Below are 19927 nucleotides of genomic sequence, written 5' to 3' on the forward strand. Positions count from 1 at the left end.
GAGGGTCACTGTAGTGTTACCTGCATTTAAGCAGATAAACCGTAAGCTTGGATGTGGTGAGGACTCTGGATTTTGTCATTATTTCTTACTACCAGTTACTTTGTGATTTCCCTTTAAATATGAAGACGATTCACGGAATAATACTAGCAGGCTAAGACTACAAAATGCATCTCGTATACAATTATTGGCTGTTCTGCTGAAGTTGACATTGAAAAACTTAATGTATTTAAGTCCAGCTGTATGTAAGAACTTTTAGGAAGTTTCCATTTGCCATTTAAATCTTATAGAGACTTAGATTATACAGTTGGAAAAACTGACACAAGGTCTGGATTTTTGGCTGCACACAAAGGAAAGCATAAGCCTTGCAAAGCGCTTTATTTCCCTTTCAGTGGGAGGACTGCTGCTGTGTCAAAGGCAAATTTATGATGTGAGTCTTACCTTTATGTTTATTTACTAAGTGAAAGAATAAGGACAGGGACTATTGGAAACTTAGAGATAAATTAATGTATCAGAAGTTTGACTTCTAAAATGCAGTATTCTCATTTGAGTCATAACTCTCTTTTTTTTTCCTTCTCTGTTTCTCCCATGACTCACCCAAACCTGAGTTTCAATACAAATATAATGCTTAGAAAGGTTGTGTTTGCAGTATTTTTAATTTGTTGAAATTCATGGAAAGCTTATAGATTTACAGACCCATTTCCTAAGCCACAGAGAAGTCTCAACACTTGGATAAACTCAGAATAGACTTTTATTGTTTATGAGTCCTCAACTTTCTAAAAATGTTGTAATTATGTCAGAAAATCTGTATTATCTATATATATATATATCTGTATCTCCCTGTGGTTAACATAGGCAGGCACCTTTTATATTAATAGGATATATTTATCACACTATATAATTTTTATAGAATTTGCAAGAGAGAATAAATATAAATAAGATGTACTCTAACAAGTTGTAAAGGGAAAATAAGTGACATTTAGGCAGATGACATGTTTGTTCCTAGAATGCCGAGTTCATTTTCTGGATTATAGTAGAGTAGGTACAATATTAATAAGATTATACATTTTAAAAAATTCTACTTTTTCTACCTCAGTTCCAAATAAGTTTATCATCCTTGTGATTATGAAATGAGATACAGATTCTTCCTAAGGTGTAATGAACAATAATAACTTGAAAATGTTCAAATGATAACTCATTTTTGCATCTCCTATAATTGGACCAATTTCCCAGTGTCTGCATTTTCATTTCCAGGGTTGAATTATCAGTGTCAGATTTTAAGTTATTTTTTTTCCTGCACCGACATCATCAGCAGAGTTTTGGTATTAACATGCCTACTGCAGAGGCACCTGTAAGTAGAGAGTCTTAGGGAGTCTTGGGGAGAAGTTGTGGAAACTTTGGGAAATTTCTTCAGACATAGAAGCCTCTACTTTATTTTTACTCATTTTCACCATGAATTCTGAATACGGTGGTTTATGTATATGGGGACACCTGAGAAATATAACCTGTGAAACAGCCCCTTTTTACCATAGAAGTACCCTAACAATAAGTATTGATAGATTGAAGGTTATAAGTAGATGAAGTTTAGGAAATAACTCAGTAGAGAAGCATTGAAGATATACTTTATTCATTCATTCATTTATTCATTTATGTCTGCATGATGGAATCCACATTTTTGGAGAGCACAATTTGGCGTGCAGATTATAATACAGTAAACAAACTGAGTTTCAAGCATACCTATGGAGATTTTTTTGTTTGTCACTGAGCCTTTGAAGACTTAAAGATGCTTATATTACATTCTTTTGATATTTTAGTTGAGCTAAACATAAACATTTAAGTATTTATGATTAATTGCTTCAGTGAATCATAGAAAATTCGGAGAGTTCTCCAAATGTCGTCAGATACCAAACCCTCCAGTTTACTTTGCCCCATTTCCACCCTGAGTTCTCATGTCTCCAAGCTGGTTCCTCTGGTCAGTGCCTGGTGGTGAGAAGTCTGGTTGGTTTCAAAGATCAGCTGAGGATGAAAGAGATGAAGCACAAAGCTGTCAGCACAGCGCCGAATGCAGCAGTAACATCCCGGTGACCGTGGCTGGAAAGGTTTCCTGGTTTATCTGTAAAGAAGTGAAGCTTGAGAAAAACAGGCAGATGGAGGACCTGGTGGAAACCCTAGGTGTGGTCCAGTCTCTTTCCTTTATGTTGATTCTGTAATCTTGCTTGTTTGGAGAGTAGCAAGTAAAGGAAATAATTTAAGAATAGGAATGTTGCTACTCAGGAAGATCACCTGGAGGAGGGCACAGCAACCCACTCCCCCTCCGGTATTCTTGCCTGGAGAACCCCATGGGCAGAAGAGCCTGGTGGGCTGCAGTCTAGGGGGTCGCAAAGATTCGGACACAACTGTTACTGACAGTAACAATAGCGTCGTACTCATGTACACTGCTGGGATCTGAGGCGTGACTGTGTTGGCTGGGCCTAGAGGAAGCAGAGATGCTGGATTACCACTGATCGGTATCCACACCCCTCCCCTCCTTCCCTTCTTTCTTAACACGTCTGTGACACGTTTGCAGAGTACTACCTGGGGTCCAGAGCGCAGTTTGTGGGCTTTGATTGTTGGAAAAATAAAGTCCATGTGGCTTAGTAACCATGGCATTTCCCACTTGGTGAGGGTTCCTTGAGGAAAAAGTCATGCAGTATCCTTGCATGGACAGGTGAGTGAGTAGACAGAGAAACTGGCCACGTTGTGGAGGAGGCATTGGACGAGGGGGAAACTTGGGGTCTCTGGGGTGCCAACCCTGTGAGCACTGGGAGACAGGTGGCTGGATGAGGTCAGATTGGGATGAGGGCTGCGGGCTTGAAACATCAAAGTCATCCTGTCTCTCATTGGGAGGCAGGGGTCACCAATCCAGGAACTGTCCAGAGGCCTTGTCCTTCGATCCGTAGATTTAGATTGATCCTGGAGCGAGAAGGGAAGGCTGTTGGAAAAAAATACGTCACTTGTGAAATTTGTCAAACTATTAAATCCTCCTTCTTCCACCCAGTCTAACTGTAACGTGATTAAGTCACAGGAAGAAGTGTAGAACAGGTCTACCCGTGAGAAAAGCTGGACTGTTTTAAACAGAGATTGAAGTTATTTTCTTTAACTATTTTTTGTTTTAAAATCCACACATCAATGCAATAATTTAATTCTTGAAATTATCAGGAGGATATTTTTGGTATCTTATCCCATTTCTGAATTCATTGTTGTTCAGTCACTAAGTCAAGCTCAACTCTGTGACCCCCTGGACTACAGCACGCCAGGCGTCCCCGTCCTTCACTGTCTCCTGGAGCTTGCTCAAACTCACGTCCATCAAGTCGGTGATGCCATCCAACCATGTCTTTCTCTGTCGTCCCCTTCTCCTCTTGCCCTCATTCTTTCCCAGCAAGAGGGGTCTTTTCCAGGGGCTCAGCAGGCAAAGAACCTGCCTGCAGTGCAGGAGACTCGGGAGATGTGGGTTCAATCCCTGAGTCAGGAAGGTCCCCTGGAGAAGGGCATGGCAACCCACTTCAGTATCCTGGCCTGGAGAATCCCATGGACAGAGGAGCCTGGAGGGCTACAGTCCATGGGGTCGCAAAGAGTTGGATGCGACTGAGCGACTCACACTTTCACTTCTAAATGCATGTGTTTTAATTTATAAGAAAGTGATTTTGTAAGTCAGCATGGAATGTCCTGGGTCTCCAGAGAGATTTGCATCAGTACATTGCCACACGGCACATGTGTTCCCCAGCAGTCTGAGTGAGTCATTGTAAAGAACGGTGATGTTAACAGTGGGTTCTGGCATCTCACAACCAACACCTCACTCTCTGGACTGAAATGGAAGAGCAGAGGGACGTGGATTTACGGTCCTGTTGGGGCGTCAGGTGGGCACAATCCTCTCCAGCATCTGACAACATGAGATGCATCGAAATGTATGCAGCGAATCTGTGCTCGTGAGACTGTAGCAAGCAGTATAAGTTTCATGTTCAGAAAAATGGCACTTCTTCCTAGGTGAGACTTGTTTATCTTTCCTAGAGGCAGCAAGTGTTTCAAATGGGGAAAGTAAGGATAGCCTTGAAGAACTCCAAAGGCTGGTTTAAAAATAACTCAGGTCAGTATTTTGGATCCTGTGTAGCTGGTCTGAAGATTGTGTCCCTGAACTGGAGTGAAAGCAGAGCTTTACCTTCATGCTCTGAGATGAAGGCAAGGTGAATTCGCTGGGCTAAGTGGGTTTATGGCTGAAGTTTTCATTCGGGAACTCTTCTTAGCTTTGTTCTACTGAGAACTCCTCGTGTATACTATTACTTATGAATAGTCAGCAGTGTATATACACATTGGCTGAATTTCCAAGGATTTTTAAACAGAATTGAATGTTTTGCTGTATATTATATTGAAATGATATGATATAATGAATTTTCTTTATGATTTCCATTTTTTCTCATTGATGCAATCAGATAGCACTTAATGTACTTATGCAATGTTATAGTATATTTAGACTTTTTTTTTTTAGGTTAAAGTCCAGGTTGAGACTCTGATGAATGGCATAAGTGCATGATTTTTCATATAATTTCATATAATTTTTCTCCTCTCAAAAAAAAAACAACCACAAACAATGCCACTGGACTGTATTAACTTCTTAATCTGTTGGTTAAATAAATTAATAAATTCTGAGATAATACTGCCAATGTGGTTCATAGTCTCCTGCTAGTTTTTGAGGATTTTTAATCCTCAAATCATTTGTAATGATTTTGTTGTTGACTTTTCTTTTTAAATTAGAAAATTAACTTTGTAGTTTTAGATATAATCTGTGGTTGCTAAAAACATACACTGAGATACCCCCTGATAGATGTGATTTTTACTAACCTAACATGAGGGTAAGAATGTTAATCTTTTTAAGATTATTTTCAGTGGACTAGATTTGCAGCTATAACTGAGTATTTGTCAAGGATCTCATCCATTAGGGACAAGAAGTCGGTATCTTAGTTTATGAAACTCTCGGGGCCTGAAGATGAAGCCCTGTCCTCTGCATTACAGACAAACCGTTAGAAACGTCCTCTGGATTCTAGTTCATGCACATACTATTAGCACACATCACCTGTAAATGTTAATGCTTTACCTAGCATCTTAGGACAGTTTCCAAATTCTGTCTACAGGTTGTTTTAGCTTTTTGTGCATATGCATTTGTCATGCTTTCTGCACCATCTCCTCCTGTTTCCCAGAATGCAAATATCTAAAAATTCAAATCAGGTGTGTGTGTGTGGTTATTTTTTTTCTTAAGTTGTTTAAACAAAAGATTTTTTTAAATAAATATCTATGACTTTTAAAAGGACTAGAATGTAGCCATCAAGAGTTACAGACAGTTTCTACAAAAGTATCATTTGTTTCCTGTTTTGCAAGGAGGTCAGCTTGGTCAGGTTACTTCTTTGAGTTTAAAATTTGAGGATTAATCTCCTCCAGTGGCCACATCCACTGGGCACATCCCAGGCGACTGTAATCGCTCATTACTGGGACTTGAGACTCTCCAAAGGGCCTCAGAGCATCCCCCGCGCCTGCGCTGCCCTGCCTCCTCAGAGATGGTCACCTTGGTCTTCGCTGAGGGTCTGCCATCATTCTCTCCAACAGGACACATTAAGGCAGGTGGTGTTTCCTCCTTCCTGAGTCAGAGGTTGAGGAAAAGTTTTTTTATTGAAAAGAAGCAGCATGATTTGTCAGATATCTGCTTGCTCCCTCCCTACCCCCTGCCCCATGCCTGCCAAATATGTAATGGGATTTGTGTAACTGTCACCTCCCTCCAGGCTTAAATACTTTTCCTCTTTGGGATCACCCACTGGTTGACCTGTATTAATTCTCAGTAGTGCAGGGCAGGGCTTGATGGTGCTGTGTGACTGCTAAGAAGCAGAGGAATATCAAAATTAAATACTTTTTAATTCAACCACACACATCTCTCCCATTATACCCAAGGAATCTCAGTGAGGAAGAATTTTTAATGCTCACTCCAGTATACTTGCCTGGAGAATTCCATGGATGGAGGAGCCTGGTGGGCTACCGACCATACGGTCACAAAGAGTCGGACACGGCTGAAGCGACTTAGTGTGCACACACACAGAATTTTTTAATTAATGAATTTATCTGAATTAGAGGATAATTTCTTTACCATATTGTGGTGGTTTTTGCCATACATCGACATGAATCACCCACAGGTGCACACACACACAGGATTTTTGAGACCAAAATAAATTAACTACCTAAATGGTAAACTGGGTGGTCAGAAAATGAAGTAAGGAGAACAATGTCTAGAAATTAAATGGTTTTTTTACCGTTATTTTGATGACAAAATTGGAAATTAATTTCCACCAGAAAACATCTGATCCTATTGATATACTGAACATCGCTTGTGAATCCTAAGTAGCATCTCATTCTGTTTCTCTGCCCTCATTTCAGACACAAAACTACAAAGCAAAACCTGTCCCTGAAGCAGAGACTGAATGTGTAAATAAATCCGATTCAGACCCAAGTATCTACTTATTAGTTTTATCTTTCCCTCTTTGAACTTTATTAAAATGATTGTAAAGATTTAAGTACTCTGATGGATATTGCAAATCCAAAAGAAAGATAATCTGAAAATTTATACCAATACTCGTAAGTAATTAAGAGTTGGTAAAATGATGTTTTGTACACTGCTTTATTAATTATGATGTAAAACACTTCTTAATAAATGAATTTATATTGTTAACTCCCAGATGCGTCATAGAAATACTAAAATACCTGCTGTGCATTTGTGAGAAAAGGAAAATAGACGTTTGATTTTTTTTTTTTTCCCATTTAACATGTAATACCTTCCTTCATTAAGTGTATTTGGGGGAGGTGAAAGATTTAATAATCAGGAAGAGCCTTACCTATTATCTCATATGATTAACATTTGCCAGTTTTGCTTCAGAATTTTTTAACACAAAAGAAATAGAAAATTGCAGCTAAAAGCTGAAGTTACTTTTGTTTATCCTGCATAAATCCATCCCTCTCCTTCCTGCTCAAAGACAGGAAGTCTCTGTCATCGATTCTGTGTAAATATCCCACAGTTTTAAAAATTCATCTGGTTGTTGGTTTTTCATAACAAGTGTATAACATCGTGAGTCATCAAGAAGTAAGGAAATGCTCTCATACAGTACATTTTATGCTGTACTCCCCTTTTTAACTCCACATGGCTTTTGAGATTTAACTATATTGATACCTAATGAGCTAATTCATTCTTTGTTTCTGCTGCTTGAATTCCCTGCAGAGAAACCACAATGCCCTCGTCTGTTCGCATTTACGGGGACACTCAGGTCTCTTTTCCTTCTCAGTTACACTGTTGCATCCTGAGATATCTGCTTAGAGTTTTCGCTGGGGTATATGTTTAGTAGAAGAATTGTGGGGAGAGTATTAACCTGCATTCCTCTGATTACCAGTGAGGTTTTACACCGCAAAGCAGGTTCTACACGCCCCCGTGGTGATGTGCTCATATACGCGTGGTGGTCTTTGTTCAGTTATGTACAGTGACCTGACTTAGGGACTTAGCATAGTCATTCTTTTCCTACTTCAAGGTCATCTTACATTTTCCCCCCCAAACTTTAAGATTTTCCAGGAATTTATTTTTGTTTATATGAGAAATTGATTTAATGTTATATTTTAGATGGATATTCAATTATCCCTATCTCATTTATTAGAAATACTTTTTTACCCCCTCCTGATTTTTAATCTATTTGACTTAAACTATATTAGTAATATATTGTTTTAATAAGTAAGTTCTCATAATACATTGTTGTTTTTCTTATTTGTTTTGGTTATCTCTGGATCTCTATTTTGCATATGAATTTTATAGTCATTTTGATTCAGTCCATTAAAAAATTCATTTGGGGTTTTGTGGAGAAATATATTTATAGATTAATATGGAGAGAAATGGCCTTTTTAGACTGTTGATTCTTTGCTTTCACAAATATGAAATATATATATTTTCTTCTATATTTCTTTCTTCATACATTCTTTAATTTCTTAAATATGTTTGTGTTTTTTCCATCAATTTCTTGCATGTTTTTATTTCATTCTTTTCTAAGTACTTTGTACTTTCTGTTGCTATGATGAATGCTCTTTTTCTATTATATTTTAATTTGTTTATTGGGATACTCAGTCTTGAGTTTCGTATGTTGATCTTATATCTAGAAACCCTGCTGACTTTATTAGTTCTAATAATTTTCTAGTGGAATATCTTCATGAAAATGATCATAGTTATCTTGTCTTCTTTGTCTTTTTTATCATTCTGTTTATTCTTATTTTATTGCATTGGCCAGCAGTCCCAGTACAATGTTGAAAATTTGTGGTGATAGTAGACTATTCTTGTCTTGTTTCCAAATTAATGTAATACCTCTAAATATTTGTCAGTGAGTAATCTGTTTAGGTAGAGTTCCAGTAGATAATCTTTGCTGAATGTTTTCAACCATAGATGGATGCTGTTTCATTGAATGTTTTTCTTTTATCTATTAAGATTATTTCTCCTTTTCTTAGCTTATGTGGCAAATTTTAGTGATGTATGCTTTTTTGATGTTGAGTAATTCTTCATTTTCAGGGTAAGTCTTATTTTGGTCATGATGTACTAAATCTGATTCTCTAGTCATTATTTTGAATGTTTGCATTTATTTTCATTAATGAGATGAGACTTTTTTTATAGAGTCTTTTGGTTTTATGTCTGTGTTGTTGTCGTTCAGTGGGGAAGCTGTGTCTGACTCTTTGCGACCCCATGGACTACAGCACACCAGGCTCCTCTGTCCTCCACTATCTTCCAGAGTTTGCTAAAATTTATGTCCGTTGAGTCAGTGATGCCATCCAGCCATCTTATCCTCTGCATCTATGTTTAAGAATAAATTGAGAGCATTCTGTTTTTCTTCTCTTCTAAGATGTTTTAAATGAAAATTACATATGCCTTGAGTGTCTGGTGAAATTCTCCCAAAAAATTTTTGAGGCGGTAAAGGGAGAATAGACCTATGAATACTATCTTAAAGTTTGTGGGTCTAATCAGATTATTTTCTCTCTTTTTAAAGTCATATATGTTTTCTAGAAAATGGTCCACTTTAAGATTTTAAGTACATTCACCAACTAAATCACAGTTTTCTTTTGTTTATAATCCTCCAATCAGTGTCTCATATAATTCTAGTTTGACAGCTTACAGTCCTGATATTATTTATTTATGCCTTTGCCCCAGTTTCATTGACACGTCTTGCTTAAATTTGCCTGTACAAATTATCTTCAAAAATCTATTTATTCGTCTTGTTGTCCTTTCTCATGTTTATGCTATTTATTTTACTAATCTTCGCAGTTTTGTGATACCTTATTTTGACTTTGTTTGAAATTGTTTCATTTTATCTGACTTCTTCACTGGAATGTTTGTTTCTAGTCTCTGATGACTTTGTTGACCTGAGTGCATGAAGTATCTTGTGAGTACTTAGTGCATTCCAGGAGATTTGTATGTAGCTCTTCCTTTGCTGTTTAATTCTAAATATTTTGTCTTTATTTTTGCTTCAGAGATTAAATAACAAGCAGTTTGTCAGAAAAATAAATTTGGCATACCGTGTTTTTCCCTCCTTCATCCAAACTGGGAATTTTTTCCCATTAAGTAATGAGATTTCTTTGATTCTTATGAATATGGTAGGAGTGACTTCTATTTCTGCATAGACATTTAAATCATGGCACTTATTGCCATGACAACCAAAACTACACAATTTAGAAAAATATCTAAGACAAAACCTGCTTTCTAAATAATTCTCCTTCTGCTCCATTTCCTTACCAAAACACCCATACGTATAATGATTTCCTAAAGAGCTATGAACCTTTTCTCTGTAATTGCACATTTTTTTCATTTTTTTGTGAGATTTTTTTTTTTCAAATAAAAGGATCCAGAGAAATAAAAAATGGGAGAGGTTTACCAAAGTTTCGTGTATATTGTATTACTCAAAATTGTTTTAAATACTTCATAATAAATATAAAATGATGGTTAAAAATTACCATCCTTATTATAAAAATTACCACATACTATGGACACAATAATGTTTAAATACAAATATTAATCATGATAATATGATAAATTATTTCAAGAATAGGTCAGCTTATCAAACCGATAAAGAGCTGTATACTTTTCCCTAAGTGCCTGTGTTTAGGAGACGTGGGGAAAAAAGAGAGAATCTTTCAGATCTATGAGACTATGGCATTTCTAGTATCGAACAATGGTGCTTTTCTCTTTGATAATGTCAATTACGTGATTTGCAAATATTATTTGAGGGCCAAATAGATTTAATAAAGTATGTAAGAAATTCATTGATTTATTAGGCTAGTAAAAACCCACGAGCCTTCTTCTGTAGCTCTGTCTTGACCCAAGAGTGCAGAGGCTGAAGCTTCTCTATTTTCTATACAGAAGGTGAAATCCACCACTTTGCTAGCAGTGCCCACGCTCTTGTCTCATTTCTCGCTGGGGAAATGCGTCTGGCCTCTACTCCACTCCCTGATAACCTGTCCTGCTGGGTAGAGTTAACGGAATCTGAACGTACTCAGCTCCTCCGCGCCTGTCATTGGCACGCAGTGGCACTTCTGCCAGAATAAATAATGGCGCAGCGCCGGTCAGAGACAGAGCAGGTGCCCCACTTGGGCTCTCGGTGACCCTGCCTCTCCCTGAAGCAAACACCGGGAAGGAACCTCCCCGCGGTTTGAATGGGGTGTGCTTTGTTCTAATATCATTTTCTCATGGAGGAGGATGGGCTTTTCAACAAAAGGACATTTTTAGTTTTTGTCAGTTCCAAGCTTTTAACTTTTCTCTCTTGACACACCATCTTATTAAAAATACACTTTCCAAACCTGGCTTCTTCCTGGGTGCAGATGTAATAGGTAGTGAAGTGCATTTATTGTGGTTATCCTTTATTGGAAATTACCTATAAATGAGCCAAGCTTTGAGCCAGGGATTATTGCAGCTAATATTGACATCAGCATGTGGAATGAATTATTGTCTCCTCTCTTCAGATAGGGGCTTCCCAGGTGGCTCAGTGACAAAGAATCCAGCTGCAATGCAGGAGACGTGGGTTTGATCACTGGGTCAGGAAGATCCCCTGGAGAAGGAAACGGCAGCCCACCGCAGTATTCTTGCCTGAAGAATCCCATGGACAGATGGGCTATAGTCCCTGGGGTCACAAAGGGTTGAACTTGACTGAAGCAACTAAGCACACTCTTCAGATAATGAAATGGGAGTTCAGAGACGTTGAGTAAGTGGCCCTTGTCACACAACCATGAGGAATTAGTGGACTTGGAGTATGAACCCCACATATCAGACTTGAAACCTGAGTTTTTCCAAAAACGTCTCCCACATTGAAATGGTCAGAAAACTGATTTTTTTTTTAAAGCTACCTTTAAAAAATATAAATGGTTTCTTTATTTCCTCCCAAGATGGTAATCTAGCGTTAACATGTGTGTCCATGGACGAGTCCCTGAGGATAAGCCTGCCCTCTGTCCCTCTCTCCTTTGTATCTGGCTCTCTGTCCGCCAGCAGTGTGCTTTGCAGAACTAGGTGCACCTTCCTAACTACCCGTTTGAAAGGTGAGCGAGCTAATAAATAAAGTGAAGAAGCGTGGGGCAAAACTGCCCCCAGCTGCTTGCATCTCTGCATCCCTGCCCTGTCCAGCATCTCTCTGACACTAATCTCATCAAGAGGTAGGGTCTGTTCTCTCTACCTTTGCGTCTGAGCTGCCCCTGTGTCTTGCTGTAGCCAAGAGAATACAGCCAAAGTGAAGAGGCGCCAACTTGAGGACCTCACACGAGTCCGCGAAGATCCCTGTTGTCGCCCCTCGCCCGCGAGCCCAGGCTCTTCTGCGGATGGGGAGAGATGCTGTGAGCCAGCCAAGGGCTGGCCAACCCCAGGGCCCTTGGGGGGGCTGTCTTAGACCTGCCAACCCCCATCAGGCCACCCACGCTGACAAAAGGACCTAGAACCATAATAAGGACTTCTGTTTTGTTTGGTCAGTGAGTTTTGGGGTGGTTGGTTGCCAACAATAGCCACTTGCTACAAGTCACTATCTAGTTAATTTAATTTTCATGAGGGTTCCTTTGAACCACAAGTTGCGAGTACATACACTTGAAGGTGATTGTTAGAAAGACAGGTGTCCACTTCCTGGGTGGTCTGAGGGATTCTGAGACGATTATTGATCCCGGTGCTTCCACACATTCTTGTCTCTCATCTTCTGGGGGGCAGGCTAATCACAAACCTTAACAATTTTCAAAATCTACTATTAACCGGCAAAGATAATCCAAAGTGCTCTTTAAAATTTAAATAGAAGGAACCTCATAAAAAGAAGGACTTGTATTCAGACAGAATTATTATGGAGAAAAGGAACCCTATTAAGGAAAGCATGATAATTTTGCACTCTGTCTGTGGCAAGTCAACTGGTTGTATACCTTAAGCTTACACAATATTGTATGTAATTAAATCTTAGTAAAACGGGTGAAAAAAGAGACAAGCATAATAAGTGAAAAATGAAGCAGCACTTTTTACTGTACTTTCAGCTAGTGGGCTGAGATGTTATATAGATCTCATTTTTGTGGATGTTCAAGATGGTAGTTAATTTATGAATACAGCGATTTTATCTTTTAACTTGGTTTTAATTTTTTTTAAAGGGAGCTGGAAATCGAGAGATCTGGGTTTCTATCCTAAGCTTGACACTTAGCATTAATGAAATCTTTCGTGAGACATTTATGTCTTGTGAATCTTAATTTGTTCAACCTCTGAAGCTGGATAATCGCATTTCATTTACTTACAAATGAAGGGTGTTGGCTTATCTCTCTGGCTTGGTTTTGCTTTCAGGGCCTAGGATTCTATGATTCCTAGTCAGGATATTTTGGAAGATGTTCCCCCAGTGTTCCGTCACTCAGTCTTGTCCGACTCTTGGTGACCCCATCGACTGTAGCCCGCCAGGCTCCTCTGTTCTTGGGATTCTCCGGGCAAGAATACTGGAGTGGGTTTCCAGTTCCTACTCCAGGGGATCTTCCTGACCCAGGGATGGAACCGGGGTCTCCTGCGTCTCCTTTCTTTACCACTAGTGCCACCAAGGGAGCCCTTGGAAGATGCTGGTCACACCCTAATATCTGGTGGCCCCTGCTTCATGGCAGGGGGTGAGCTCTGAATCAGCCCTCCACACTGCAAACGATGCCAGGATGGTCGTATTTCTTACCCCATCTGGGGTCTGACATGTCAGCGATCAGCCACAGGGTCTGATTCAGCTCTGGCTCCATCTAAAGGTTTTGTGCCAAACAGGATTCATCTCTTTCCTAAACTGACTTTGAATTACTTAGGTAACTGTCAGATCACCTCCTTGCCCGGAGATGACCGAGGACAAAACCTGATGTGGATAGATCCCCCTGCCTCGCTGCCCAAATAAATTTAGTTCATCCGTGTTCCAAAGAGGACATGCTCTTTAATTCAGGCTTTCCCCTTTCTCATACCCACAGGCCTGGAAGGCAAATGAAAGTCAGACAGATGCTCTGGCATTTAGCATTTTGCCTGATATCAAAAGTGGTGTATTTTACTAATGAGTCAATGCGGGATAGGCATTTTTGTTAACCGTTAAGAAAGCCCTCAGGAGATTTCTAGGGCAGAATTTGAACTAAAGCAGATCATCTCATTAATATGTTAATTTTGCCTAACGGATTGAATCTCAGTTCATCTGATGACCTCTGTCTGCTCCTCCTTGCTAGAAATTGGATGTTGAGTTAAACGCCTGTGTAATATGAGTCGCGATACCAATAAGTGAAATGACAGTGCTGCTGGCTGCCGCACGGGACGGGCATTTTGCTGGTTGCAGGCCCTTGGCTCCCTCCTGCCAAGGCAGCTGTTGCAATAGCAATCACATAAAACTGTGTTTTTTCCGGTAATCATGTACAGACGTTAGAGTTGGACCATAAAGAAGTCTGAGCACTGAAGAATTGATGCTTTCAAAACTGTGGTGCTGGACAAGACTCTCTAGAGTGCCCTGGACAGCAAGAAGATCAAACTAGTCCATCCTAAAGGAAATCAGTCCTGAATATTCATTGGAAGGACTGATGCTGTAGCTGAGTCTCGGATACTTTGGCCACCTGATGCAAAGAGCCAACTGATTGGAAAAGACCCTGATGCTGGGAAATATTGAAGGCAGGAGGAGAAGGGGACGACAGAGGATGAGATGGTTGGGTGGCATCACCAAGTCAATGGGCATGAGTTTGAGCAAGCTCCAGGAGAAAGTGAAGGACAGGGAAGCCCGCAGTTCATGGGGTCCCAAAAAGTCAGACATGACTGAGTCACTGAACAACAAAATTTCACTCAATCATAAATGATGAAATAGATTATTGAAGAAAAAAAAAAAGCAAACACATTTTGTCTGTCAGTAGTTGCAAAAATAATCCTTAAAATGCATTAAACCTGCATTAATTTTTTTCCTGAAAATGGTTTCTCCTTTCTCTCCATCTTTTTTAAACATTTTATCTTGTAACCAAGTGTAGTTTGGAATTTGGTATGTATACAATGCGAATAAATGAAAGGCGTGTTCTTTCAGCCAACTGCATGCTGCTCTGCATTACTAATTAATAATTTACTTTCCCTGATCTGAACCAGGATCAACTCCATGCTCACGCACGTGCAGCTGGGCCGCCTCGGCGTCCTCTGTCCACACAAAGCCCCCATTGTCACAGGAGGGGAAGAGAGTATCTCGAGGCCTGGCCACTCGTGGCTGTCCTCCTTTCTCCTGACTTCCGTCTACACTGCAGGCTGTCGCTGTAGGAGCCCCGCTGCCCAGGCAGCCAGGAGCCCTTCTGGGGGATTGGACCTGGGAGCCTGAGCGCGGTCCTGGTGCAGGGTGGCAGCGACCAGCCGTGCTCTGGGCCGGCACCTGGCCATCAGGAAGCACCCCCGCTCTTTCCTGACCCCCAGGGTCCCTGCTGCACCTCCCATGCCTGGAAAGCCAGACCCTTGTCCGCACCGTCTCTGCTGGGCTCCATTGCCCTGAAGGTTGCAGTCACCCTTCCTCCACCAGCTCGGAAGGTGACCACTGTGCTTTCAATCACTCGTCTTTCCAGCAAAGGCTAATGATGGAGAGAATTGTAATAGCCCGGTGGCTCAGCAGTAAAGAATACACCTGCAGTGCAGGAGACACTGCAGGAGCTGAGGGTTCGATCCCTGGGTCGGGAAGATCCCCTGGAGGAGGAAACGGCAGCCCACTCCAGTATTCTTGTCTGGAAGACCCAATGGTCAGAGAAGCCTGGTGGGCTATTGTCCATGGGGTCTCAAGAGTCAGACATGGCTGAGTGGCTGGGCACGCTCACACACATAGAACATTGTAAATATTAAGAAGCCACCTCTAGGTTTACCATTGAAGACATTTCCAGGTCCTCTTTTCGGCAGACTGTACTTCTTTCTAGGTCTTCGAGATATATAATAAGGCTTATTTATACAGAATTTATGTATTGATTTCTATTAAGTTGACAGTTTCACTAAATCCCTCCTAGGATGCATGCTGTTTAATTAATTGTGTCATTAGAGTGGGGTATCTGTTACTTCTTTTTGCTGTTTAACTCTAATTATGGTAACAATGGGCATCACTCTGTCTTTAATTGCATTTCTGATCATTGTCTTAGTATTGGTTCCTGCTTATGGAAGTCCTGGTTCAAATGATATGAATATTTCAAAGCTTTATGCCACATAAGGAAGTCATTTTTTAAGAAGGCCCTGCCAATTTCAGCCGCCAACAAAAGTGTTCGGGAATATCTTTCTCATCATAATTTTTCAGAATTTTATTTCTTTTGCAATTTTCATGAGATTGACATTTTACTATGCTGATTTGGCATTTATATTTCTTCTATTAGCCACCCTCTTTATTTCTAGAGGATGTTTAAACAACTATTTCTTAAAGCAACTTCAGTGAGTGGAGACACATTGTATACCAGCTGTTATCCTAGAACTTTCTTTACCTCGCTTCTTAGCGTAGGAAATGTCTAGCTGGATAAATATGACTTGTTATCTTAGGTTTACAGATGATGAAACTGCAGCTCAGAAAATTTAAGTATTAATGACTTTGCCAAAGTTATCCAACTAAAAAGTGTTTGAATAAGGATCCGTATGAAGATGGAGTAACTCCAAAACTTGACAAGCTTCATCACTAATCTCCTACAAGAGAAACAATGCAGCTCATTACATGGAAAACACACACACACACACACACACGCACACACACACACCAAAGCGACAAGTCAGCCTAAACCTCAGCACCACCGTTCCCACTGAATGAGCTTCATCCCTGAAGTCCCTTTATGCACATTATAAAGATGGTGGCGTGGAAAGAGGCGGGATGGGTGAAAGATGATGCAAAAAATCTATGAAAATGAAAGAGACAATGCATTTTAAAACAATAGTGACCTCTGACAGAATTTAATGGCATTTATACTATTTATCCTCCAAAAGAATTTAGTATTTGCATAATCATACTTTTGAATGTTTTCCTTTGACATTTCGAAGAACCGAAAGCAAGGGGAAAAAAAGGTCACATTTGTTTTCCTGTATGTGTTTATAGCTTCCTGTTGTAGCATTTGACTCTCTAAACCGTGTAGAGTTTTTTGGACATAGGGGGAAAGACTTTATTTTTTTTTTCTTCTAAAATACTGAATCAATTACCTAGAGACCTCCAGTGAATGGTTCTCTCTTTCCTTAACTGACTCACACTCTTTGCCACGTGATGCTTGTATTAGGGCTTTAAAAATGCTCTCCCTCCTACTTAAGAAGCTCATATGTGTACCATCTGCAGTAAATAGAGACAGGATGGTGCAAAATCATTCCTTTATCTTGCTTTTAAAGAAAAAAATGGTCACGTAAGTGATATACGATACCCCCTAAGTATGATGATTATTTTCAGCTTGTAGACGCACAGCGTAGGCACGTAAAGGGGCGCTGGTGGCTCTGCAGTTTGGACAAATCAAGCAGAGTAAAAACGAGCAAAGAGTCTGCCCTGGACTCCCCCGACATTTCCCTGCAGGGGCACAGGGTCAGTCCTTGGTCGGGAACTAACATCCCACCAGCCATGCGGCGCGGCCGAGCAAACGAAAGCAAAACCCACAGCCTCCGCGGCAGCAGGGAGACTGGTGATGAAAGAGTGAGCACCTTCGTGGAGAGGGACCATCACTCCCACTGGCGGAAAATGCGGACCACGTGCCCCCTGCAGATGCGCTGGACAGAGACATTAATGTGACGGGTGGGCTGACCAGTGTTCCAGAAGCATCCAGGGCTTTCTTTGCAAGAAGCACCTCAGGGGTACCCCCCACCCCACCCCGTGCTGCCCCCACAGCCCCACAGAATCCAGGCTGTCAGGGTCGCCGGGTCATACAAGGTCCGCTACTCTCCTCACTCACTCTGTGTGCGCTCATCACAAAGACAGTGGTGTGGAAAGCGGCAGGATGGTTCAAAGATGATGCAGGACTGGACACGTGGGCTGATAGAGTGAGGTGGCCATCATCTGTGCTTTGACCGTCCAGGACGAGCGAGTTCTGAGGGTGACTGTTTACGCGGGAGAATGAAGTCATTACTTGGATTCCTGTCCATCTTGCACCCGCGTTTCATGATCTTCACTGTTCTTCTTTATTTACAAGAACACTTTGAGGAATATCATGATCTTTGGAGTGGCTCAGTTTAATCCATGAAAGAACATGCCTGTGGCTCAATGCAGTTAACTCATGTTGTACTTACGTGTGACGGAGAAACTGCTTGACTTGCTGCTGGGGTGGCCTGGCAAGGTACACGTGTTAGCTGAGGAGACCCGCTCAGCAGGCAGGTGCAAAGTCCTTCAGAGGAAGCAAGTCTGGTTGAAGGAGACAGAGAAAGTGTTGCAGAGAAGCAAATATTGAACTCCCCGTTTGTTTTTGCAGTTTGTACTTAGAAATCAAAAGCATTTTTGTTAATGAGTCTGTGTTTGAATCGAAGCATTCCCCCCTAACTTTCAGTTTTTCACCAGGTTAAGATCCTCGTTTACATGTTTTTGCTTCAGATTATCGAAGACGTGCCAAGTGGCCGGGTTTCTCCTACCTGGAGTGGCAATGGGCAGGGTTAGGGATGCCCGTTCACTGTGTTCTCTTCCATTTCAGCTCACAGACGTGGGGCATTGGGATTCTGGACATCTTCGGATTTGAAGAATTTCAAAAGAATGAATTTGAACAAGTAAGTGGATTTCTTTTGACATTTTCTTAACTTGAATGGTTTTCCAACTAATAGTTATTTAGTGAATTTATTAGAGACTGTCCCATGATTTCTTGCACACGTATAATTAAAAGAAGTTCTTTGCCACCCCATTTCAAATTAATGTCCCTGGTTTGTTGACATAGTCATCATTTTTACATGACCTTGTAAACTGGCCTAATCATTTAGTTTTGAACAGAGGCGCTTGTTTTAAAAGACAGTGTTAGATAAAGACCGGAGCTGTGTTTATGGAAATGCCATTTCAACTGGCCAGAGACAGTGTGGGCATCTCTGAAATGAGGTGAAGGTCTTTAGAAACCCCTGGCCAAAAATTGGAATGGACATACTCTCTCATGCTCAATGCTCTTATTTGCAGATTCAGCTTTACACGACATGCATACATATGACTGATGGCCAAGTCATCAAAGGAGGTTAAAGAGGCATTGATTATTTTTAATCCATTTACCATTTAGGGACTTGAAAGGCACTCAGTTCTTTAGGCATCCTATGAGTATAGTGCAAATAGTTTAATTGAATTAAGTATATCTAAAAATTAAATGTTAAGAATAGAAATAAAATTTGCCTCAGCAGAGAGGGAAAAATAAACCTGTGAAAGGTACAGGTGGAGAAAGGAAAAGCCGCACTGTATTTTATTACATGAAAAATTTCAAGTATGCAATGCTTAGGGTGGTTCGTGACACGAGATAAGGAATTAACTAAAATGAGGTTGAAACCCAATTCTGTGACTTTTACTAGCAGAGCTGTCTTGGCCAAGATGTAGAATCTATAATGAGCTTTGGTTTCCTTATCTGTAATGTCAAGATGGCAACAGACCCTCAGAGCTGTAAGAGTTGACAGGATGACTATTACGGAGGTTCTGGTGTCATTTTCCAGCTCTGTGCACATGTGTAAGAAATGGTGGGTAGCTACAATCACCTATGTAAGTGGGAACACCCAAAAACCTTTTCCAATTTGGCCTTTATCCCCCTAAAAACATGGTGCAGAGCCCTGTGAGTAGGTCTTAATCATGCTGACTCACTTAATCCAGAGTGAATCATCATGGATCATTTCTCTGCAAAACTCTACCCAAAGTCTCATCTGAAATAAGACCAAGGAGACCAGAGATTCCTTCTCCCTTTGTGCTTCTGTGTCCATGGATTCATGCAAAAGGGAGGACTTCGTGGTTGTTTATTTATGGCTTATTGTTAAGAAAAGCAGTGATGCCCCTAAGGAAGAAGGCAGTGAAGAGCCAGCAGCAGGCTGTCCCACGCGAGACGGAGTCCTGCAGCCGCCTCTGCCGATGGATTGCTCAGCCCCCGCGTTTGAATGTCAATGCCAGTCGTATTGATTCCTTACATTTTTGTCTTAGAAAAAGACAGACTTCTGGTCTCTGATGAGACTCACGGTTTCTGCATCTCCTGGTTCGTGACACGCAAAGATCGCAGGTGGGCAGTGTCCACACGGACCGGGTTCCCAGTCTCCACTCCGCACCCACACTTGGGCACCCATCAGGCCTGTGCTGGCAGCTGAAATGTGCAAAACATTCATATTATCTTCTCGTGAAAACTAACGTCTTTACTGCAGTTACGTGCATCCCTTATCATTCTTTCCTTCTGTTAAATATTTTAATTATCTAGTTTACAACATATACATGGTCTGATATTT

At 40.7% G+C, this 19927-nt stretch overlaps 1 protein-coding gene across 1 annotated transcript in view; it reads left to right on the forward strand.

The window, feature by feature from the left end:
- Positions 1 to 19927, forward strand: part of MYO16 (myosin XVI) — a 467123-nt gene that overhangs the window by 266547 nt on the left and 180649 nt on the right. Inside the window, exon 21 of the mRNA XM_081547232.1 lies at positions 18172 to 18244. Within this exon, the coding sequence (XP_081403358.1) occupies positions 18172 to 18244 (73 nt within the window). The remainder of the gene's footprint in view (positions 1 to 18171; positions 18245 to 19927) is intronic.

This window comes from Giraffa tippelskirchi, chromosome 12 (genome assembly GCF_054371585.1).
Source record: "Giraffa tippelskirchi isolate mGirTip1 chromosome 12, T2T-mGirTip1v1.2.pri, whole genome shotgun sequence".
Taxonomy (NCBI): Eukaryota; Metazoa; Chordata; class Mammalia; order Artiodactyla; family Giraffidae; genus Giraffa; species Giraffa tippelskirchi.